This window comes from Camelus ferus, chromosome 8 (assembly GCF_009834535.1).
Source record: "Camelus ferus isolate YT-003-E chromosome 8, BCGSAC_Cfer_1.0, whole genome shotgun sequence".
NCBI lineage: Eukaryota > Metazoa > Chordata > Mammalia > Artiodactyla > Camelidae > Camelus > Camelus ferus.
Genome location: NC_045703.1, coordinates 60519614 through 60545353, shown reverse-complemented (window position 1 = coordinate 60545353; position 25740 = coordinate 60519614). Strand labels below are relative to the sequence as shown.

The window sequence follows — 25740 nt, the reverse complement described above, 5'->3', positions numbered from 1 at the left end:
AACTGCTACCGCTTAAAGTGAAAAATGACTTACCCGTTATTTCTATAAACAACTAGACCCTTTGGTATTTTCAGAAATAATTCTTTCTAAGCAAGAGTCAACTAAAAAACTCTATCTTAGGTGTAGTGAGAATGATCATGGCAGGCTGTTACTGAGTAGCCCTTTTCCCAATTAAAAATTCTGCTCTTGAAAAATCAAGCCTTTTAGAGAAGTCAGTTACAGAATTATAAAAATAGGTTATAAATGGATCAAGGAAAACAGATTTGAAGGAATTGATACTTTCTGTATTTTAAAAGAATACTCATCCTAACAGTCTTTATTGGGGACAGTGGTTGCAACCAGGAAAATAACTGGTTACTCTTCATGAAGGAAAGAACTAGACAAGACGGGTTTAACCACTCTGTGAACATCGTGATCTTGAGAAGCAGAGGTAGTCACACACAAAAGTGTGTGAAGAAGAGACTGCGATGATGCATCTCAATCCGAAGAGTTTCTGAACTTTTTTAGGTCGGGAGCGGAAGTGACTCGAAGCTTCTGGCGACTTCTGGGACTAAGCAGCATCTCCTCCTCCCCACCTGGGTGCTCCTTACACATTTCGGACATTTCTACCCTCCTTTGCCTTTCCTCTGCCGAATTGTGTGTCACCTCAGCTTTTCCACGGATTCTTTGGAACTAATCCAATTGCATTCGAAATAATAACACTGGAATCAACCACTTAAAATGACTTTTTTCCTAATTAAATTTCTGCTGTGGTGAATTACTCATCTGTTTGTTTTTTGTGAAAGGCCCAGGGAAAACAGAGCTGTAAATTGTGTTTACACTCCACCAGCAAATTCAGAAGAGGCCCGTGATGATGGTAGTTTCCACTGACTAACTGCTCTCCATGTGCCAGGCACTGTTGCAGGAGCTGTTAATATATTATCTCATTGAATTCTCATAACAACCCCATAAGGGAGGTATTATTTATTAGTCTCATTTTACAGTTGCTGAAATGTGGGCACACATTTAAAGTGTAAGACATGGGTTGGGACACCATGGCCTTTGTGACCCTAAAGTTCTCCTGGAGCTTTCACACCCCTTCATGGACAGAGTGTCTCTGGCTGCTGTCAAGTTACATGGTGGAACTGAGCAGTTTGGACTGACACCTCAGGGCCCAGAAAGCCTTAAATATTTTCTAGCTGGCCCTTTATATAGAAAAAGTCCTCCAACCCCTAGTGTAAAACATGGTTACTTCACTGATCAAGAAAAAATGGCAAGAACAATTGGGGAGCTTGGAATAAAACTCCTGCTGAAACTTGCTTAGAAAAAAATCTGTCTTGATCTGATTTCTTTCATACACATCTTGCCTTATTTCTTCTCCCCTAAGGTTTGTCAACCAGTCTCCGAGACAAGCGTGTTCACAGAATATTAGCTTAGTAAGTGAAGGTTTCTCTCTCAGTACGGCGAGTTTTGACTATGCGCAAAAGCTTCCAAGAAAGAAAGAAGAAAGGATCGACCAAAGAAAGCTTTGACAACCACACATTTCCTGAGAGGTTTCAAAATTTTTGGCAGTTTCACAGGTATTTCTTCTTAAGTACAGATGACATCATTGTTGGAATTAAGGAAACAGTTGGCCTGGTTTCTTCTACATATTGTTTTGGTTGATGCATCAACTGATTTTTCTATTTTTACCGAGAAGCTATGTCATAACTATTTTTAGTAGACAGTGTCTGGTTCTATCATTTGTGGAACTCAATACACAATCATGTCTTAGAATTTTTTTTCCCCTAAAGCTCAAAGAATGTATGTATTTGGTGGAGAATGTCCTCATCAGCAAATACTCCACTCTACTCTGAAACACATTTTAGATTAAAAGTCTAAAACAGGAAGTAGACGCTAACAAATGCTTCTACTACAATACTAGGCAGCAAAGGGAGGGCAGCTGTATCAACTTGCCTTTGAAATATTAACATTTCAAGTCATTAATTGAGAATGAATTAACATCTGAGCTGCTCTGGTAATTTTTACTTTATCCTAAAAACCTGCCTATAAATCAAAGTCAAATGAGTAACTGAATTTCCAGAGTTGGCGATCTGGTACCTGAGCTGGGCTCAACTTGCAGGGAGTCAAAGAACTTATGCAAACTTGTTTACTACAAAAGTGAAGAAAGCAAACGCCCCAAGTCCAGGGTTTTTCTCTGCGTACCTTTCACCACCTTCCCCCAAACACTAACCAATACAGAGAACAAACAGCATCACGGCCCTTCCCAAGCTTGTTTGCACAAAAGAATCACCTGGGGATCTTCCACAATTTCCTCCCACCCCTAGGCCATGCCCGAGGCCCATGAAAAATCACAGTCCTGGAGGTGAGGCAACAGGAAGTTTTGGAAGCTCCAGACATCAGTAGACAATTGTGATTAAAGTGAAGATCGCCGGATGGGCTCAGTCAGTACAAACCTGACACCGGCAAGTCAGGAAACCTGAATTCCTACTCCATTCTCTGCTCCACTCTCTGCCAGGCATTCAGATCTTCCGTGCAGGATTTACTAACACAACATGTAGGTGTCTGAACTGGTAGCATCATTCTTGCTTCTAGCACATAATCCAATTATTAATGCAAATATTAAGAGGATTCTAACACAGTGAATACAGTCCTAGGGTTCCTCTTAAGTTATGATCTGTTTAAGCAGTCACACCACTTCTGCATCTTAGGAGACACCACGCTTGGCTCCTTATTTTGCGAGCGCATGGATCCCGCAGGACAAATGTAAAAAAACCAACAGTGTGCCTTACCTCTACGATGCTTTTTAAATCTTGCACGTAAGTCCTTTCAGTCTCCAGAATTTCCTGCACAACTCTATCCACATAAAGCAGCTTGGGGCTGGTGGCGGATTCCGCACCCATTTTGGTGGCCGAGTTGGCTTCCACTCTGCGCTGGGCCCGGGGCTGCCTGTCGCCGGCCTGGTCCGTGCTCTGTGGCCCAGCCGCGCTATCCCTCTGCAGCTCGCTGCTGGAGAACGGCCTGGCTGGAATCAGCTCCAGTTTTATGGCCCCTGCATCCTTATCCTGGGGAAACAGGCCCAAGTGGCTGTTGGAAACTAGGGTCATCCTGCTGCCGAAGGAACCATGGCTGTCCCGGGAGGAGGCGGAGGACGACGTGGAGCCGAAGCTGATCGGGCGGTCGCTGTCGGAGAGCTCCATGCTCGTGGGCTCCCAGGAGCGGGGATGCCTGGCTGCGGGTTTGCGATCTGGAACTTCTGTTACAGCTGATGGCTCTTCAGGACGCGACGTGGGCACATCTATATACGTTAAAAAGAAAGAAAGAAAGAAAAAGGATAAGATAAGCAAGATAGGCAAGTATTTCAAAATTCTATCACACAGAAGGCTTAAGGGAGGTTAAAACCTAGCCAGGACAAAAGCAAAAAACGGTAGCAAGTTAGTTATAGAAGGAAATGCAAAGATACCCATGGGAGGTTGAGTTAAAAAGTTGGAGTTTCTAAAGCATCACCTGGAAACGTGTTAGAAACCAGAGTCTTGGGTGCTCCCGGACTCCTGAGCTTCAGTCTGTGTTTTACCAAGATGCCAATGCCACGTGCACGCACTTTAAAGCTTGAGAAGCTCTGCACTCATGACTTCAAAGTGTGAGCACCTGGAAGGACTAATAGAGCAGATCAGTCCAGATTTACTAAATCAAGGCTCACTGCTCAGGGCACAAGGGATCGAGAGCTTTAACTAGCACCACAAGTGATTCTTATGTACTTAAAATGCATCTTTCTTAAGGAATTTTGAGAAATCATGTTCTAGATTTTAAACATTCCACTAATAATCCCGCAAAATTTTAAGCTACCAACCTGGAACCACCACAACCCAACAACACGGACAACTTCACATTTCACTTTACACATTACACAGCTTTGAAGAAAGTGTCACATGGACAATGATTTTCTAATGCTGAGCAAGAAAAAGCAACATATTGAGACCCACTTCCCTTTTAAAATGCACCCTCCTACCACAACACTTCTCTAAATCTCCTCTTGAAAGCTGGCATTCCATGTGTGGTATATGTAAGTTACACTTCACATCTGATGAACTACACTTTCCACATTTAGAGTTAGATAACGTGACAGTGTAACCATACAATTAAATAATCTACAGGAATTGTTTTTAAAGAAATGGGGCTGTTAGTGTTTACAACAAGGAATAAGCAGAGAGTGTTTGAAAAGTCAAAAGGTCACTTTAAAGCCTGTAGCACTTAAATCTTGGGTCCAAAAAAGGCCCTGCCTGGAATTTAAACTTTCAGAAGCTATTTTGGTGGAACACACAAAGTTCCAATCTTCTTCAATCGTAAGGCAGGAGCAAAGCTTTTCCCCTCTAGTGATGCGATCCCAGGTTTATGGAAGCAAAATGCCTCACCATAAAGAGTGGGATTAATGAAGAAATTTGCTTCATTTTAAAATCCACCAAAATGCATGTTTATAGGTCTTGTCAGAAAAGTAGAAGAGTGCAACTTAGGTATGGAAGGTCATAATGAGACAAGCACAGTAACAAGAATATAGATTAATGATCGTCTTTTCAGAAGGAACATGAATTTAATTCAACCCTACGGATCATCAAACAGCTGGTACCAATTTTTCTAGAATAAAAAAAAATCCATCGGAGTCTATATACTTCAACATCAAGACTTCTAGGTAGTTTATATTCATGGCAAATATTAGTGAAGGGTTATAATGCAAATATGAAAATTGTAATATAAAATAAAGGAACTAACTTGGGTCAACAAGAAGAAATGGTAAGAAATGTGCAGGAAATGAGTAAATTACCAACATAACCACTACCACATGGTATATTTGCCGCAAATTTATAAAGCTTTTGCAATATTTTCTCTGCTTGCTCTGTAACAACTTTATGGCCTATAAAACACAGATTGGTTATAGCAGTTAAAATGCACTTGTGCTGAAGATCCTGGCCCAACGTGAGTGCTGGAAAAATCCACGCAGCAGCCAGGCATGTAGGTAAGTCTGCAGGATCAGAAGGATGCTTCTCTGTGTTTGGGATTGCTGTTAAGAAAGTCCTGGGCAGTTCAAATTAGGAGCGGACACACAAGGATTTCTTCTCATTGGCATCCACCATAACCATAACCAAGAGGTTGATCTCACTTTCAGGAATGGGCACTAACTTGGGACGTATGTAAGGATTCTTTAAGGTCCCAAAGGGCCAATGAGGCTGTGAGTTAGGACCAACGCAAGTTGGATATACTGCGCTATAAGAAAGCTGGGGCACCTGGAAAGGTCTAGACCTACAGACTCCCCATAGATTTGGACACACTGGTCTCCAGGACAACCTCTGATTTTCTGACTAGAAGAGAACTTTCTCTCCAGCAGAGAAAACCCTCTTTGACAGTTCTATACCTCTTGGCAAATATTCATTATCAGGATGGTGAAAAACGAACAGAATGGAGAGATTTTACCTACTTCCACTCCAAGTTAGCCAGCCACTATTGGGACCAAGGGATTAAGGGGGAATAAAAAATTGCCAGATGTTTTAGAGGGGTCCGTGCTGGACTGCTAGGGATGACAGTGCCTTTTATACTTTCAGAGGCAGGAGACAGTGGGACGTGAAAATCAGGTCAACAGGGACCCCTTCATGGATGAATCTTATACCGCAACATGCACTGGGCCCTGTTCCAAGGAAGGCTTCATGTGTTCCAACTCCAGGCCATGTAGTCTAGGCCACTGGGCCAGCCTATGCAGACTGCCAACCAGGCACTTTATAAAACAATATTTGAGATATTTGGTATCTCTAGTATTTAGCCAAGCTTACTGTTCCAAATTAAATACCTTCCGAAAATGACTGATGACAGAAGTGAAATACTTAAAGCTAGGTCATATAATGGCAGATAATATGAGTCCACATTTGCTAATGGATAACATTTTTAATGCTGGTTCATTGCTTAGAAGATAATTATAGTTTTTCCCACATAAGGAAATGTACCTCATAAAAACTGTCTAGTCTTGTTCTCACCTCCCTCAAAATAATTTAAGATTTCCACCCTGCCTGGCCTGTTCTTTCTAATACAGTTCACCAATTGTTAATATTAAATCCAGAGCTCCACTGTTCAACACAGTAGCCGATAGCCCCACGTGGCTATCGTGTGCTTGAAATGCAACTTGTCCAAACTGGGATGGGCTATGAGTGTAAAAGACACACCAAATTTCAAAAATGTAGTCTGAAACACAACAGTATGAAATACTTCAGTAACACTTTTTATATTAATTACATGTTGAAATAATATTTTGGAAGAGTGGGTTAAATGAAATATCTTCTTAAAATTATTCACTGGTTTCATCTTTTTAAAATGGGGCTACTAGAAAATTACAAAATATATTCGTGGCTTGCATTGTATTTTAGTCAGATAATGTTGATCTAGAAGTCTTCTAGATAATTATATCATTCTGTAAGAGTTAAACTTGCTTATTCATCAATCTTTGTTGCAATAATAGTGAATGAAGAGGTGCACACAATTTGAAATGTATCTTTTTTTGCTCTATTCATTAATTATACTATATTGTTATGAGTCAGCAAAAATAGAATTGGGAGACACTCGCTGTGCACTGGATATTGGGGTAGCTGATTTCCCATGATAAAGTGAGACACTCAGATAGAAAACCATAGAGCAAGAAAGCGTTATCCTCTGCCTTGAGTGAAAGATGTTGGTGGGTTGTGTCCACATTTGGGTAACTTGCTGCTTTGCTTTCCTTTCCTTTCCTTCTCAAACCTCTCTTTCTTTTTCTTTTTTTCTTTTTTTTTTTTGCTAAATCTTAAACCCAGGGCTAATAATATATCAATTTCCGAGAACTTGCCAAAGATTGCTAGTGGCCCATGTCGGTGGGTCTTTTGACCATAAACACCCTAAAATCTAAAATAAGTTGCTTTCCTGCCTTTAGGCTCTTGGTCCATCTGACCCCAGTTGGTAAACCTGGAGGTCATGGTGGTGGAAGCATGTGTAGAGGGGCTTTGCTTCTTATAACTAGCAGTACAGTAGCCTAAAAGCCATCAAAATATTCTTTCCTGTGCCAACCTCAATAACAAAGAAAATATGGCTGTAAAGCTCCCATGTAGATAACTTTCACACATTTTACTTCACGGCAAGTCTTTCTCTCTAATTTTTCTCTAGGTGAAAGAGCTTGAATTCCTTGGCTTTTCCTTGTTTGCTCTTCAGACTTACATCGTTTTAATTGCCCTCCTTTGGAATGCCACTGCCAGAATGAAAAGCAGCCCTTCTTGGCTCCAACGTGCCCCTGAGGCTGATTGAGGGGTGAGGCAGAACTTTCATTGGCAAGTGAAGCCCAAGCTTCTCCGACCATGTTTACATGTTGAAGGGGGAACTGATGGGGCCACAGCTGGCCACTCTGTGTCACAACCCCCAGGGAGAGAAAGCTTTCACGGCAACACAGAACTCTATGCACAGCAGGGAAGGAGGAGTGAGCAGGACTTCCAAATTCTGCTCATTGCTATTCTAGACTTCAAATACCTAATCTGAGTTCCTTGGCAGGACAACCATGGACATGAAGAGAATGTGCAATGCTCAAGACCAACGAATAACTAAAATTATGTGGCTCCTTACTCCACTGCCTGTGGAGGAGAGGCAACAGAGAGACTAAAGCATGAGCAAGTTATTCTATGAGCCAGCAAAGTTCACTTATTTCAGAGCCAGTCTTTGATAGAGCCTCAAAGTTGTAAACTGACTTCATGATTCAAAAAACAAACATTTGAATCAAAGTTATAAAAAACATACATTTATGTATTTCAAAGAGGACGCTAAGTAGTTGAGGAGAATCCTTTACACATCTCAGAGATAATAGCGGAGCGCTCAACAAATAAAAGCCACCACATATCAGTGTGAATTTCTACCTTTTGGTTTTCCAAAATATCAGTGTGATTCTTGTATCAACAGCAGGTCCAGGACTACAGTTACATATGTTCTTTGGTGCTCAGCGTGTTCAATCCAGGGAACATGATTTTCATTCTTATTTGTAGCTGTTTGGTAATGAAGAAGTGAAAAAAAAAAAACTTACCATGCTAATTTCTTAGTTATGACCAATGTACTCTGGTTATGGAAGATGCTAACACTGGGGGAAGCTGGATAAATGGCATATGGAAACTCTGGACTGTCTTGGCAAATTTCCTGTACATTAAAATTTTTCCCAAAATAAGTAATTTTTTTAAAAAGCTTGTTACCATTGAAGAGTCAGTCAGTAAAGAAGGAATCTGAACAAAAAGATCGAGGATGGAAAAAGATGCCTTGCAAAAAAAATGCTCTCGTTCAAACAAGAGACGGGAAGTTGAAAGAGGAACAAGGATTCTTTCAAGCTGTAAAGTCTGACGCTAAATATTCAGATAATTTACCAGTTGATTCCTATACTAGTCAATGAAAACTAAGAGAGAACAATGGCCACTGAAGTCAAGTGGGGATTTAGTTAGACATCGCTAGCTATATGCAGCGAACGTGTTAGTTAAATTGCCTTAGCTAAGTGGCGACTCCAGAATTTTTACATTCGAGGGCACAGGCATGCCAATTTGGTTAAAAGGGACTTAAGGGAATTCCCTTAAGGCCTTTTTATGCAAATACAGTTGTTTTTACTTTGTCTATCTGCTTTTTGGAGGTGATTTAGTGTGGGAGGTGAAGGAGATTATGGAGTGGGGTGAAAACTAAACTACAGGTTGTTATATCTACTCCTTCTTCTTCTTCAGAGAACAGAGTTCCAGCTAAGCACAGCTCCCAGCCTCCCCGCCATTATATGTGGCCATGTGGTCAAGTTCTCACCAGTGGAAAAGATATGTGTCCCTCTGCGTGTCCATTTCTCAAGCATCAGACATTGTTTCTCTATATTCTTCCCCCTTCCCACTGGGGCTCGGATGTGGCAGGGACCTTGCCGGAACCATGAACATGACACCAATGCCCTAGAGCATGGTAGGGCTTGGAGCAGAAGGACCTTGCAAAAACTGGGTCTAGATGTGCCCTGAGCCGCCACATAAATAAAGCCTGGTTATCCTGATGCTGATGTGCTGGAGAAACCATCTGCTGAGAACACATCAATATACAGAGAGATGCTGAAGATCAGGCCCCCGCTGATCCGGCCCCTGCTGTTTGAGGGTTTCCAGCCCAGGCACCAGACGGGGGAGACGGGGAGAGAAGAGCCTGAGAGATGACTCCGCCCTGTCATGTCTGATGGCAACCCTATGAGCCCTGAGCCAGAACCACCTGGCAGAGCCTCTCCTGAGCTCCTGACTCACAGAAACCTTGAGAGATTAGAAGTGACTGTCATTGTTCCAAACCACTAGGTTCTGGAGTGATCTGTTACACAGCAAGAGATAACCCGAACAGCCTCTGTTATAGCAGATCAGCCTTCCCATCAGGTGCCAGTGCTTTAACCTTCTATCAAAATTATCCCCTAAAGAAAGCATAGCAAACCCCCCCCCCCATACACAAAGCCTCCCAGTTCATTTGCATGTGTCTTTACTTTCAGAACATTTTATAGATGGGAAAAAATAAACAGAGAGGCTAGGTAACATCTTGCTCAAAGTTGAACTGTGAGTCAGAGACTATGGTTTCTGATTTCTAGTCCATTATTTCTTATACTTGGATATAGATTCATAGACTAGGGCAGAAAAGGAGAGTACAGATCAGGAAATGAAGCACTAGACATAAGGCACTTACATGAAGTACATGGTACCAGTGTGCCTATAGTGTATGTATGAGGGAATCAATATGAGCCCAACTGCGTGCACAGAAGGAGCTCAGAGGACCAACCAGTCCTCTGTCAAGTTACGACAAAGCACTCTCTCCTTTAGAGGTTTTGCATTTCTGCCTGGCTCTGAACCATGGAAGTTTGTATTACAGTCTTTGGGTCTCTGGTTTCCTCATGTGTAAGTGAGGCAGTAAGACTAGATAACTTCCCAGGTCCCATCCAACCACTGGGTTGCAGCTCCAACCCTGAAATAAACACGAAGTTGCTGGATGCCACTTCTGCATTGTCCATTCCCTGCTGGAATCACAGCACAAGCAGTAAACACAAAATAGCAATTTTCTTCTACACCCTACCGATGCCAGGTCTTGGATGATGAAATATGTATCAATGACTTTGCCAAAGGCCAAAAAACTCTATTTTTAATTTAGATTAAGTAATAATCTATGCCCTGGCTTCCTTCCTGTTCGTATGGAAACATCGGTCTCGAGGCAGTAACTAAACAATGACAGCTCTACACAAAGGCTCCATCTGCACTGAATGCGCTCAGTTCCAAAAACATCTCAGCGCACTGGAGAGGGAGGATTAGGCTAAATAACATTTCTTAAAGAAAAAGGAGGCAGAAGAGGCGAAACCCAAGTAACTAACAATAGCACTCTGAGAAAATAAACCATCCATAAAGTACACTAAACATTTTCTCCCAGAAAAAAAGAGGAGGAGGAAGAGAATTCAGAGTGGCTAACAATAGAGATCTGAGTGAATAAATCCATCTAGAAAGTACAATGCAAAACTATTAAATGTCATGCCCTTTCAAATCCATAAGGGTGTGGGAAATGGTCATAATATACAGTTGAGTAAAGTGGTGGTTTATAAAACACAGGAACAATGTGATCCCAGTTTTGAATTTAAAAGTGCCACTTTTTTTATTACCCACATTAGAAAAAGATTGAATGGATATTGAATAAAATATTGACATTGGTTTTACCAAGTAGGAGAATGGATGACTTTTCCTTTGATATTTGTCTGTAAATATCACTTTTTTTCAGTAAGTGCACTACTTCTATAATCCGAAAAAGTTATTTAAAGAAATTAAAATCACAACCTCAGTTTGTATTAAATATTTAAATACATTAAAATAACTTGATTTTTATGTTCAATATGATTAATGAAAAGGAATGCCAAATATATACATCTTCTCTCAAATACATTAGTATCACTAAATTAAAATACTTAAAAATACAAAATCAGATTCCAATGTGCTACAGCACTGAATGCCATCCGTGCCTTTTTCTCCCCAATTATTCCCCCTAACAAAAGAATTTCTTACCAATAAACACTCAAAAGGGAAACTGCATTTTCTTAGTCAACTCTGGTTACCACCAGACTCAGACTAAATTTCATCACTACAGTTGCTAAGCATAAAATTTGCAAACATTTATTTTGTTCCCCCAGCTTAACCTGCCTGAACCTCGTAAAGAAAGCACATTAAAATACTCAGTATTCACTGCACGACAACTTAGGATTTGAGTTTTCTCCCCAGAGTCCACCAACATCAGCTCTCTAGATTATTTCAACCTAACTTTAAGGGAAGATCAAATCCAAACCAAAACAAGGCAAAAACCACTGAAGACAGACTGCAGTTCAGATGGAGGAAAAAAAAAAATCACCTCCTAGACGAATTCTATTGTTGGAGAACTCTTTTCAGTGCATCGCATTTATAACAGAACAGTTGTAACATATCCAAGCAAGCGGCTGTCCCGGTGCAGGGCTGCGGAGAAAAGCCCTGCGACGGTTTCTCACCGCGGTGGACCGGCTCTGCTGCTCCAAGAGGAGGGACCGAGTGTGTCGGGCCTCGGTCCCCCAGGCACACCCACACTGGCACCTACCTGCGCTCTACCCAGGCTGGGCTACATCGTCCGCCTTCAGCTGATGCGGTGACCTCACTGGGAGCTCAGTCAGGTAAAACCAGAAGCCTCTGCTAGTCTGTGCAGCTCCTTCCGTGGAAATATTGCATGAGTCAGCTTTTATCTCTCAAAACCCAACACACAAAGGCTTTACAAAAACCTGATTGGCAACTTTCTCACTGCCTTTTTCCCCCTGGTGTGCAGACCACAGACTTCAGCATCACTAAGAGCCTTAAATGAAACATGACATCATTCAATTGAGAAACAGGACAATAGACACCACTGTGGGTAACTTGAAAATGCACACTTCGCTGAGCAACACCCTGTGACTGCCATTCTTTTGTGAACATCAAATACAACCCACACTCGCCTACAGCTGCCTGGGCTTTACCTTCCTGGCTCCGGCCACCGTTCTCATAAAAGTCCACAAAAGCAGCAAGATCTCCAAGCTCTGATATTTTCAGTTCGCTTCCTGAATTATAAGTTTATTTCAAAGGAAATGGACACATCTTTCACCTAAGTTTTAAAGTGAAGTTTGGGGGTGGGGGTGGGGCAGAGAATAACACACCGTTGAAAGAAGTTAGTTTCCCTTAACGGGAACACTTAATACAGTTTTAAGGAAGCAGAATTAAACAAGAATACGTTTAAGGTTGAGTTTTTTTTTTTAAACAGTATTGAAAAGTCTGTCTGAAGACAAATACCTAAAATGTAAACTTCACAGGCATTTCTTAGAAAAACTGTTTAGTTCTGTGATTTTATATTCACAAGTGCTAAGCAGTAAAGACAGAATGATCTAACTGCCGCACTTCAGAGACCTTCACATCCACTTCCCTAAGGCCACTGGTCCTTCTGAAAATGCTCTATTATTATACAAAGATTCAAAAGGTTCATATTTGAGAATGATATTGAGTTCCTTAGATGCAGGTCTTCAGGAGTACAAAAATGTTACTGAAAACCGATACCACTGCATCATGGAGCAAAAACTCAAAATATGGATTATGCCCATGTATAGACACTGAAAACTCAACTATTTCAGAGGATCAAAATCCTTTAAATAGAAGCTCCACTTAAAGCATTCGTTTGTGGTTATGGAAAATAATGTTAGCCGATCATCTTTAATATAACTATTTCTGTCACACCTATTAAGTGATTTTAAACTAACAGCATAATAGGATAATTTGTTTTAATGCCCATTTCCTTCCAAATAAGACTGAACATACCCAGAGCTACTTCAGGGAGCCCATTTTGATGGAAATTTATCAGTCAGTTAGGAAGACAACTTGTTGGAATCACTTCTCCCCCACAAAATTCACTGGTTTAATGAAAATCACTAAGTCACGGGTGCTGAAGAGGCATTTTGAGAGGAAGGGTCCCCCCCCCCGGGCTGTGGGGACTCTCTTAATCCTTTCTGACCTCCACAGCTATCTCTCTGGCCCCCGAAATGACGTCCCCCATACCCGTGTCCAGCCCTCCGGTTCTGCGTAACTAACAGTCGACTCCAATCTTTTCAGCTCCATCTAATCTTCCACAACCACTCCAGCCCACTGCTCCTCCCATTTGTTAAACGGCTGTTTAGTGCACTTAGAGTAAGTTATCACGTGGTCTTATGTTGAATTTTTCTTCTAGTCATCTTTCTCCTGTCTTGGATTATCAGCTTGGGGAGCAGGGAACCTTCCTTTGCTGCAGATTGGATATTCATGTGGAAGATACCAAGTTCTAAATTCTATAATGGGGTAATATATACAAAGACTCCTGGCTTCTCCTTGACTCATCTGCTTTCCGTGCATATCCACAGATGACACCTTAACTCCTTTCTCTTTCAATAAAGTATTATTGTTCTTGGATTTTTTTTTCTTGCCAAGAAATATTTTTCAAAAGCCACTTCTGAGAGATGCTGTGTCCATTACAATTGAACAAAAACAGCAAAGAGACTTTGAGTGTGGATGCTGGGCCGTCTATAACTTCTACACTGGACAAGTGGCTTGGCTTGAAGGATGGTTTTGAACTGACAGCACAGGCCACATATGTCCCACTAGTCAGTCATTTCTGCTCCATAATTCCTGCTAATGTAGCAAAATCATCAACTTGTCTGAGTAAAGACCTTTCATATCACTTGCGCGTAACTGAAACCACCCTATACTGCAGCCACAAATACGCAGAGTTCATAGGATTCTGAACCTAGTTTTTAAAATGTTAAGCTTTTGTAGAGCATGGAACACATACACACACCGTTTTTGCCTTTGTATTTATCCCAGTACCAAGTGCAGTCCGCCCTTTGTATCTGCAGGTTCAGCACCCACGGATTCAAAACCAACTGCAGATGGAAAATATTCAGATAAAAATATTTCCAGAAAGTTCCAAAAAATCAAAACTTGAGTTTGCCACCTACTGGCAACTTCATTGCATTTACAACTATTCACCTAGCAGGTAGATCATGCCAGGTATCATAAGTAAGTCTGGAGATGATTTAAAGTATACAGGAAGATAGGTGTGGGTTATTTGCAAATACCATGCTATTTTATATAAGAGGCTTGAGTATTGGGTGGATTCTGGTATTGGGGGGCGAGGGCGGTGCTTGAAACCAATCCCTGGCGGACACCAAGGGATGAGTGTTGCCCACTGAACTATCAGATGAGCAGGGCGTGGGGCCCAAGAGGCGTCATACAGGCGTGGAAGGGCAGAGAGCAAGGAAAAGGGAGAAGAAAGTAACATTCCTTGAGCAACATTCAAGGTTCTTTGACACTGGAGCTCAGAGAAGCCTTCTGTGCCTCCGTGTTTCCTTCAGGCCTCTGTTTGTCCCCCCTCAGCCCTGCGATGGCTTGGCCCTCCGGTCCTTCCCATCTCATCCCACACGCCAGTTACACTGGGCTGTAGCACATCTTCCAGGTGCCCTGCAGTCTTGTCACTGGACTTTTGTGCACACAGCAAAACCAATCCCAAGACACGTAAAAGGCACAGACACTGGTAACCATGCTGTTTCTGGCTGCCTCATTCATTTGCCAATATTAAAGGTAGGAGAAAACATAGTTTTTGCTCACTGAAATAACTTTTTAAAGGATAGAGAGCTTGGCCACAGATAAATGCACATTTCTGCTTTGTTAGGTGGAAAAGATGCTCTCGCTGGAACGCCTCTCTTGTTAATTCCCTCGCAACACTGGTCACACAGTCAGGAAGCATGGGAGTTAACTCACGATGTCCTCGCCAGGAATGGGGACCCAGGGGCAGAAGAGCAGCACCCCCAGGCCATGCCTACAGCCAGCAGGACACAAGCCAGCCAGCCAGCCAGGTGCAGGCCAGTCTTTTGGCCTTAACTGGAGAAAGACCAGAAGGCCCCACCACTTAAAAATCTCCCTGCCCAGATGGCTGCATTAGGGCCTGCAAGGCCCCCGTGAGAAACCAGTTCTTTCTGGCTGAGGGCAAAAGTCATCAGTTAAAACTCCAACATCCCCTGGGAAGGGTTGTGGAGTCATTGCCACCGTGGCGTCATCAGCCTGGGCATCCTTTCAGGGAACCACACGGGTCTTTCAGGAGGGAGGCCACGATGGAGTTGTCTGGGAGGCAGGGAGGCTGAGGGGAGGAAGCACAGATAACACGCAGCTCGAGGGGCTTAACGAGGTCTGACCTACTGGAGCGACTTCGCTGACTTTGCAGCCAGGCAACAGCTCCAAGAACTCAGGCAATGAAGGATGAAAGAACGGCCCGGAGAAAGGAAGGAGGGCAAAGGCATGCATACATTTTTCAGACTCAGGGCACGATTTGTTTCATATAATCAATAGCTGATAAGGCAGATTGAGACAACGGTCTTACATTTTCAGTTACAAAGGGGCTAGAAGTTATAAGGGATATTTTAAATCATAAGTAACATTCTCTATATGGTGCATAACAGTTTAAATGCTGGAGCAGGGGTTGGGGGGAACCTGTTTGTTTTGTGATTCAAGGTGTTACGGCCACTGTGACACTGTTCTCTAGACAAATGGCAAAACTATTTTCTAGTGCACAGGCCACTGACAAATTTTTTTTAGCCTACCAGAACTTTTTTCTTTGAAAGAAAAAGGCATGAGATTACATTTTCTCAGTGCATGCCACGATAAATGTGCCACACATTAAAGTCAGTTGCATGCCAGGAAGTGTCACACAACCCCATTGATGTCCCTTAGGAGGGCACAGTGACCTTCCTCCCGAAAGTGAGACATCATGCACTAACACACTTCTACACTGAAGTCTTTCTTTATTAAAAATCTACATACACTTTTCCAGAGGTCTCCTCTCAACCCAGAAAATGTCACCAGCTATAAACTCTGCCTTGCCCTTGAGTTACACAAAACAAACTATACGCTTTGTTAAACAGACAAAAGAGCTAGTAGGTTTTGTTCTTTCTAAAGGACTATTTTCAAGGTGAAAATATTTTAATGGTAAGCAAGTTTGTTGTCAACAAATTTAAAAAGTGTTTATGCTCAGCAAAAGACATAGGTTTAAGGCAGACAAGAGCACTCAGTTCTGGGAGCTATTTAATAAAAGTAGTGTTTTCTGTTGGTCCTGGAGTACTGAACCTCACAATGGAAACGGGACTATAAATAATAAATAGGTACCAGTACTCAAATTATCCAACTGAAAATATAATTCCTCACCCCCTATAGCAGGGAAGTGTCAGCACTGAGGCAGAATGGTAAGAACCTGAGGCAGCAAACACACACACACACACAATTCACCACACCTTTTCAGGCTCATCCTTACCTTGCTAAGCAAGTCACGGTGTAATTTCTCTATCATAGGCCAGTCTGCTGTGACAACCAGCTGAGGTGGCCTGGAAGGGCACGTATCCTTGGGGACTCCAAAACTGTGCTGTTTCAAGAGTTCCACCCTGGGCTGACTTCTCTGTATCTGTGATAACCATTAGCTCTGTTTTTCTCTCTCTTCTTTTATTAGGATATTTTGGTCTTTATTGTCCAGAGACGTTGAAATCAAGCCTTAGTCGTTTCTGAACTGAACAATTTTTAGATATCAAGCAAGCAATATGTTACAAATGTTCTCTTGCTTTCAATACTAGATCAGTCCCATCTTTAAGGACGCCATGGGAGGACTCGCTGGGCTATGCACAATGAACTAATTATCCCTCTCAGAACGCAGTCTGTTTCCAGACACATTTTTTCTCCAGGAGATAACACACATCTAATCCATTCATAACCAAAGGCATTCAGCACGATCTATACTTTTGAAAACATTCTTTTAAAAATGTACTTGAACTTGTACAAGGGGCTTGGATATGCTTTTGAAATCCTGCAGCAGTATTTTTCCAAAGTAATAATTAAAACAAGAATTTATTATCGTTTCAGAGTGACAGCCATGGAGGTTCATAACCCTTATGTGAGCTTGCAAAAGCATTTCACATCCTGGCAGAGGAAGGAGACAGCCCCCTTGGCCAGCCTTTCCCCACAGCTCCAAGGGGATGGAGTGATGGGGAGGTGTGCAGCTCGACATCTCCAGCTCCATCCCTGTCCTGTAGACTCCGAGATGGTGGGTTCAAATAGACAACTATCAAAAGTAGCAGAGGTGAGGATGTAAGCCTGTGGGGGAAACAGACAAGCCGCTCAGAGAGGCTCTGGGTCACTCTCTGAAGGGGTTCTGAATCTCCCCTCCAACAACTGCCATCCTTTAGAATTGCCAGTGTCAGTCTTCTTCCCCCAATCTCAAGGTTACCTTCAACGTCACAGTGGCTGACAGCTGAACCTCTAGATGTAAGACCTGAGAGCAAACGGATTCATCCCGGGAGAGGCTATCTAATTTCTAGAATTGAAGTGGGGTGGTTGGAGCTTCTGTTCATTCGGCCTCCTGAACCAACTCACAAGGACAACCCCACTGAGGCAGAAATTTGTAAAAGGTCAAATACAGATTCCACTCCAGAAAGCAGAACTTAGTCCTCTCTAAAGGAGCTGAGATGACTTATTACTTTGCAGATTTTTTTAAACCAAAGAAGGCAATGAGGCTGCACCACCTTAGTTATGTTATTACAATGGTCTTAAACACCTGTCTGTTGCCATGTGCCCTTGTCTTTGCCTTTCAGAACTTTGGCACACACAGCGACAACCTGCTGACCATCTCCCTTTGCACCTTCTCTCTTAGAGCATCCACCGCTAACTCACCCTCGCTAACTGGTACCTAGTGAATGCCAGGTTCCGTGCTGGGCTCCAGGAACAGACGAGACTTTGCCTTCTGGAAGCTCCCATCTGGCAGGGCTATGCAAGCACCAGATAAATAATGGGACAAGTGTAAACACTGTTACGAAGCAACAGCTCAGGTATTAACAAGAACTGTATGCATATACATTTGCTCTGTTTTCCTAAACTGCCTCTCCCCGTTTTCAGACTTCCCTTCAAGTTATATGAAAAGCCGACAGTAACCCCACATTGCAGTACCATCAAGCTGATTGGGGCTGCCTTCACTTATATTTCTCTTTCAGTCTTAGACAGCAAGCTCTGTAGGGCTCATCTTTCATCTTATGTTTAATTACTCAGTATCCAAGCTGAGAGCCAAACTTGCTGAAACTTTTTGTGCGTCGAAACACTTGACTAATTCCCTGTTCCCACAGAGGTATATGAAGTAACTTGTTTACATTAACAGAACAAAGAAAAGGAAGTAGGGCTCTCTGTTAGGAGACGGGGTTAATCTTAATTAGGCCAAGAAACAAGTGTCACCAAATTTATTTTGGTTTACTTTGAAAAACAAAATTCAAATCCTTTATACAAGTAGATGAAAGGAAAAAAGAGAGAAAGAAGGAGAAAAAGCCAAAACCTTCCTACGAGCTGCATGAGGAGGTGCGATTATGGGGTTGCTCCCTCACTACCCACTGGGATCTAGTCTCTGCTTTTTCTTTAAGGAATGTGTATTATTTGTGTAATTAAAGTAGAAGAGATAAAATAAATAGAATTTAAAGATAGAATAATTTACGTGAAGGTTATTCCCTATATGGAGAACCCTCCCCACCCTCATCTTTTTCCCCCACGCCCTGCTCCCTGCTGGCTGGCTTCCAGCTGGGTTGGGCTGATGGGAGACAAGAGGATGATAAGGCAGGAGGCGAGGGGAGAGGGAAGTAGGGCATCTGTGCCCGCCCCCTGGCTGAGGACGGGTCTGGGGTTCAGCAGGGGCTGCATCCTGGGCAGCCTGGCCTCCACGGTCCAGGTCTCATTGGGTTCTCCTAATTCTACCCCTGGGGGGTCCCTGGGAGTTGTCCCCAAGATCGGTGGTTAAGGCTTCCTGCTGTTGCTGCAGTCCGGGTGTCTCATAGTCTCACAGCCACATCACCTTCAGTGAAGCCACCCCATCATTAAACTCTCCATCATGAACCAGCTGAGTGAATCCCATTCCTCACCAGGTCCCTGGCTGATACCATTTCATTGCAGTTTCAATTCTGATTCCAGAATCTCTGTTCTGAAAAGCTGGTAACAGTTCGACTTCACATACTTAGTCCAAAGGTTTGACTGCAACTTTTCACTAGGTCCTTCTTTGATTTACCAGCTGCTTAATTCAGGACAACGAAATAAACAACTAGAACCTTTTCTGTGCCAGAAACATATTTCAAATTTGATATCTACTGACATACTTGTTAACTCAACAAATAGTAATTGAACAGCTACTCTGTGCCAGGCACCGTATAAACACTGAAGATACAGCAGTACGAAAACAGGTAAAAATCCCTGCCTTTGTGGAGTTTATCTTTGAGTGGAGGATATCTGGACGAAAATCCCACGATAACAGTATTTCAATATTGGAAAGATACTTTGAGGTTTTCTAATCTAACTGCTTAACTGGTGTTGAATTATCACCTACAATAGCTCACCTAGTACGGCCAGTCTCTGCTTGGATACTGTTAGTTCCCGGACATTTGATCCCTGCTCAGATAGTGCATCGCACTTTGGGTAGTTCTAATCTTTAAAGTATTTTCTCACGTTGAGCTGAAGTTCTTCAAGGACCACGACAGGAAAACACAAGACAAATCACACGTCACTTCCATTCTGAAGCTCGTTAATTATCTGAGATGCTATCAGGTCATACTTGCCTCCTTGTTCAAAGATTTATTAAGTACCCTAAGTGATTTCTGGAGGCAGGGTTCAACGGGGTGGGTGGGGGGCCGAGGAGCTGCCCCTCATGCTGTGGGAGCATGGATGGGATTGGGCTTAAAAATGGAACCACCCCCTGACCCCCTTGTCCACGGGTCTCACGATTTAGCTTTCCTACAGCCGCCACCAACATGTTTTCAGAATCGCAATCCTCATGCCTACTTACCGCTGTAAAAAATATTAAAAAGACACCAATTTTAGAGAACATTCTCTGGGAAATAAATGTCCTCCCTGCTTCTCCTATGTCAGACTTTCAGATGCGGCAAACAACACTCAGTCCTCAAAGGGCACAGAGTATGGCCAGGGAGACAGACACTGAGCCATCACAGGAATAAGTGATTAATTCTACACGAGGTGTGTGCTTTGCAGGGAAGGCATGGGGTGCTGGGAAAACAGGTCAAGGGGACCAGGCCTGATTTGGGGTGGTCAGGAGCGGTTCCCTGTGGGAGGAGTGTGTGAACTGAAATCTGAAGGCTGAAAAGAAGTTAACTGGGGGAAGCCAGGCAGACAGAAGAGACCATCCAGGTGGTTCTACTTCCTGTAAGCACAGAATACTGGTCTACTTGGCATAAAGCCCATGGCGACTGCTCAACCTAGATTTTTCTCTGAACAATCTTGTTTGCAAATGTACGACTGCATACCACAATTAGTAACTATGTTTACTGTAAGTCTGCCCCCTTATTAAAGACTCTTCTAGTTTCCTTCTCTACTCGGGGGGGCGGGGTGCATCTTCTAAGCTGCACATATCAGCCTCCCTCTTCTGGGCTTTTCTTTCTCCCCCTCCAGACACTGGGCAGAGCTGCTTGGGCAGAAACCATGACTGTTCTTGCTCAACCACTCGGACAGGGCCCCTTATAAGGTGTGGTTACAGTAAATCACAATGTAGACTTCCCTGCCCGGCGTTTTCATCTAGGTATAATCAGATGAAAATGAACATCAAAGGAGCCCTGAAAGGAGAAGCGGTCATGAAAGGACAGCCTGGGGGAGGGGCCGCCCCACTCAGTTTGTGGTGCTGCTTCTGTGGGATTCACGGATTGACCGTGTGCTTGTGAGCCTTGAGGACTTCCCAGGACCACGTGGTCACCTATCCCAGGACACTCAAAGCCAGGGACAACTTTCCCATGCCAGTGTGGCTCCAGGCACAGGGCATCTGCCTAGGAGTCTGTGCAAAATAGGACGTAACAAAATGTAAACCCCGATGAATGAAGCTACTTGAGAATACTGGGGAGGTGGATTTTCACAAGGACTGCTGGGTAGTGTCCTAACGACGTCACAGTAAAAACCACCCCCAAAGTTGAACTCATGTTGTTCAATCCAAACCATCATTCACTGCACAAAACATGACATGTGGAAAGGACATGGATCTGGAGCTGGGATTGTGTGGAATCTTAGCTCTCCTAGATAAGTGGGTCATCCTGGGCAAGTCACTCACCAATATGGGTTCCAGATTCCTTCTGGACTAATAAAGTGCAAACTCTGGAGTCACTTCCCAAATCTTCGAATCTAAGATTCCGTGGTTTGGGGCGATGTATCCACACGATGACCCACTTCTTGACTACACAGATGGATGGTCCCTCTTGAGGTTCTCATATAACTTGAGGATCTTAAATGTGGTCCCACTATTATGGTCAGCTAACCACAAATTGATGCAAAAACCAGGAGCACATGGCCTTTGTATAGCCAAACTGCTTTAAATTATCTATAATTCCCCATGTGGCAGAACTTGTGAGAAGACATCTTAACTCATCAATTATCAACAGAAAGAGTCCCCACAAAAATTTTTAACAATATCAACTGACAGGAGACCAAAGTCGAGCATCAAGATCATGCTCTTTACTTAGTCACTGACATCATCTCGACTTTCTGCAAAATTGCATTCTGGAAACCAGCATAGAGCACAGATTACAGAACTGCTCATTTTACCACAGGGATATATAATTTGGGGTTGCCTCCCAATCGAGCACCTGTCCTAATATACTCTGGAATCGTGGTAACATAAAAGTTGATATAACTGGATAACTGCAAAAATTATGTTCCTATAACACAGATAATGGAAAGTATGGCTAGTTCTAAATTATCCTAGGAGCTCACATACTTTAAGTACACATGCAATTATGGTGATTAGAACAAATTCATGGTAATGGGTGTCCTGGCTGAACCTCCACGGAAATTGGGTGGGTAAGTCCGGAAGATTCTTTATAGTGGTCCCCAACCCAGTTTACTTGCTTTGATTGAGGGGCTGACGGATTGGCTGGCTGACCAACTATTTTTCAAGAGGTCTATTTAGTTGGCTCCTAAAAAAGAATTCCAGCAATATCTGAAACTCGGACTCAACAATTTTCAGGTGTACATCACAGCTTCCGTGGAGGGGACAGAGGTTGGGGCTGGAGGTGGGAGATCTGGCGGTAGCGAAAGACTCGGTGGTCCTAGGAGGGACTGGGGAAGGAGGTCAGGCCTGAGAAATAGACTTAGCACAAGGACATGAGGGTCAGAGGAAGTACTGGTTTCTGATTTCATGGTGGCAACTACTCAGGCTGGCCTCACCCTTGCAGCCTGTGAATGTCCTGGAGAAAGAAAGACTGGGTGGTAAAAAGAAAAAAAGAAAAAAAAAAAGAGAAGTTGCAGGGAGGGAGAGGAAGAGAGATAACAGCTATAATATCTCTAGCACTCAGCTGTGAGATTCTATCTAAAAGGAGAAAACAGAAGAGGAAAGGGAGCCCTTTTCCCTTAAAATGAGGGAGACGTGAGCATCCACAGCCTGGGGTTGGGGTTGGGGTGGTCCACCAGGTGAACTCCCAGGGGAGCTCTCAGGGCAGGGGCCCCTGGGAGGGCAGGCATCCTGAGGCAAGTCAGGGAGTCAGGGGGGCACTGCCTGGGGGGAGAGGGAAGGGAGACAGGTCTCATTCCTGTGCCCGTGGGAAGGGACAGCTCAGCTGGCAAAGTTTAGCCTTTTACTGTGACCCAGCCCCTCAGGGCTGGTGAGGCCTGGCGTGAACTGAAGACCTCCCCCCTCAACCCCGAGGTTGTGCTCTGAGGCTGGGCAGGCAGAACGTCACCTGAAGACTTGTTTGTTAACACTGGGTGCACTTGATAAGTCAGAATTAAAAAATCAGGGTATTTCAAAAATAGAAGCATTAAATTAAAAAAGCAAAAATCAGCATATTTCACATAAAAATCCAGATTTTTCTGCTTCAGGAGGAGGTGCTAAAAAAAGAAACAATAAAAATGGGTCACCTTGCATTCCTACTCAGCAGCAATGGGTGGAGCTCAGAGGCCTCCCTTTCCCTTGGCTGCGCACTTTCCAGTTGGCCGCAGGCCCCACCCCTCCCTTCAGTATCACACCTGTCTCCATTAACTCTTTCTCATGGCTTGCCTGGCTCTGGAGCCTGGAGGCATTTGACTCTGGGTTAACTCACAAAGTCTTGGACACTACACCATATACTAGGTTAGTAATCCTAGCAGGACCCAGTTTATGAGAAGTGATCTTGTAAGAACAATTTATTTCTCTTTGATTTGTAAGTCATGTAGAAATGACACGTAAAGAATTAAAAATGTCACTTGTGGTCTGTTAACCTGTTAATACAAGATTAGGCACACACACACACACAAAAAGTGCCATGAGACCAAAACCACCATGGAAAGATTCAGTGAAGGGAGTAAGGGAAACATGTCTGCAGTCGTGGGGTAGGAGGAACATTAACTGTAGGCCAGGCAATTGGAACTGTCTTTACCATTTGACCTCACCAGCTTTTACTTTCATTTTTCTACTCTTATCATTAATTAGAGTTTTTGTTGTACTAGGTCTTTCACAAACCTACAACGTATCAATAAATGTCAGAATCTGTTCAGGGTCTCGATGAAGGAATTAAGGTGAGAGAAGGAGTTTAACTGGTGATTCTGTCAAACCAAACACTGAAGTGACTTGGCGTCATCGTTTCTGACATTTGAAAATCCTGGGACAGTAAGACAAAAACCACAGCCCTGAAAGAATGACACACTGAGCCGCCTGGCAGCACTTGAGGGTCCCTTATATTAGACCCGTATGCAAGTATTGAAGCCAGGATTTGTTTTTGATACTCTTCTGAAACACAAGCCAAGATCAACTATAAATGTTAAAATTCACATATCATAGGAATGTACTTTGGTGCAGCCATTATGGGTAACAGTACGGAGATTCCTTAAAAAACTAAAAATAGACTTACCCTATGATCCAGCAATCCCACTCCTGAGCATATATCCAAAGGAAACTCTAATTTGAAAAGATATGTGCACCCTAATGTTCATAGTAGCATTATTTACAATAGCCAAAGCATGAAAGCAACCTAAATATACATTGATAAATGATTGGATAAAGATGTTGTGGTGTACATACACACACACACACACACACACACACAGGAATACTACTCAGCCATTGAAAAAGACTAAAATATTACCATTTGCAGTAACATGGATGGACTTGGAGATTATCATACTAAATGAAATAAGCCAGAAAGAGAAAGAAAAATACCATATGATATCACTTATATGTGGAATCTAAAAAAACGACACAAATGAACTTATTTACAAAACAACAGAGACTCGCAGACATAGAAAACAAACTTATGGTTATCAAGAGGGGAAGGGGAGGTAGAGGGATAAACTGGGAGTTCAGGATCTGCAGATATTAACTACTATATATAAAATGGATAGACAACAAGTTTATACTGTAGAGCACAGGGAACTACATTCAATACCTTGGAACAGCCTATAATGAAAAATAATAGGAAAAGGAATATATGTATATACGTATATGTATAACTGAATCACTATGCTGTACACCAGAAATTAACACAACATTGTAAACTGACTATACTTTGATAAAAAAAATACAATTCACATATATCCTAATCTCATATAACATTAGTTTTGTGGTACCCTTAAAAAAATAATAGAACAGAAGTTAAGACTTAGAACTGGGGATCCTAGTCCCATCAGAATAAACAAGGGCTGTTAAGACTGGGTTTATGGACAAGAAAAAAAGAGAAGTAAGCAGTCTCGCCTCGCTAGGAAGAGCATTTATTCATTTTGACACTGAGCATTTAAGAAGATACCCAGAGGCATTAGTTAATCATCAGCATTTTTCCTAGAAAGGAGAAAAAAACCCATCCTGCACCCCATCCCAGTGTTTATTTCTTTCTGGACCCTGGAGATAGAAATTTTAATACACAGGGGCCTCAGTGAGGATTTGTGGACGTACCCAAGCCTTTCTGAAGAAGAAACGTCTCTGATATATGATCTCTTCCCTCAGGAGCCGGAGAAGGAGGGAGTGGGTGAGGGGGATAGAAAAACAAAACCAACGATTTTCCCCTAATCCCGATGTGGGAGAAAAGCAGAAGGCTAAAAGCTTCCCTGAGGGAAAAAGCTCCTGCAGACTGAGATGGGATCAAGCAAGTCTAACAGACCTCAGGCTACTTAGCTCGCCTGTGTTTCTCTTCACGGTTCTCAAGTGTGCTTATGAGGCCACATGTTTCCCGCACACCTCCCGCTGGGCATCCAGGGTGAGGGCCAGAGCAGAGAAAGGCCTAGGAAACCCCGATTCAGGCCAAAAGAGGACAGGCTGGTACCCGTTTCTTCTGGGATGAACCTCTGGAAACCCCATGACAAGAACGTGTTAGAGAGCAGGGGATTCTTTTTCTCCTCCACATCAATAAATCCCATTCCATGATCTCCTTTTTTAAAAAAAAGTTCCTCTGGAAATGCAAATGGCCAATGGGCACATGAAAAGATACTCAACATCGTCAATCATCAGTGAAACACAAATCAAAACCACAATGAGATACCACCTCACACTGGTCAGAATGGCCATCATCAAAAAGAACACAAACAATAAATGTTGGTGAGGACGTGGAGAGAAGGGATCCCTCGTACACTGTCGGTGGGGATGGAAATTGGTGCAGCCACTGTGGAGAACAGTATGGAGGCTTCTCAAAAAAACAAAAAGAGAACTACCTTGTGA

At 42.9% G+C, this 25740-nt stretch overlaps 1 protein-coding gene across 6 annotated transcripts in view; it reads right to left on the bottom strand.

Moving 5' to 3' along the window:
* PLEKHG1 (pleckstrin homology and RhoGEF domain containing G1) overlaps nucleotides 1-25740 on the bottom strand; it is a 213795-nt gene that overhangs the window by 80482 nt on the left and 107573 nt on the right. For 4 of the 6 annotated variants that reach the window (XM_032485161.1, XM_032485162.1, XM_032485163.1 and 1 more), the window contains one exon: nucleotides 2772-3277. In XM_032485161.1, the coding sequence (XP_032341052.1) occupies nucleotides 2772-3179 (408 nt within the window). In that variant the 5' untranslated portion in view covers nucleotides 3180-3277. Of the gene's footprint in view, nucleotides 1-2771; nucleotides 3278-11391; nucleotides 11544-11610; nucleotides 12000-25740 lie in introns of those variants that run through there. The other 2 variants (XM_032485164.1, XM_032485165.1) reach the window with 2 other exon arrangements.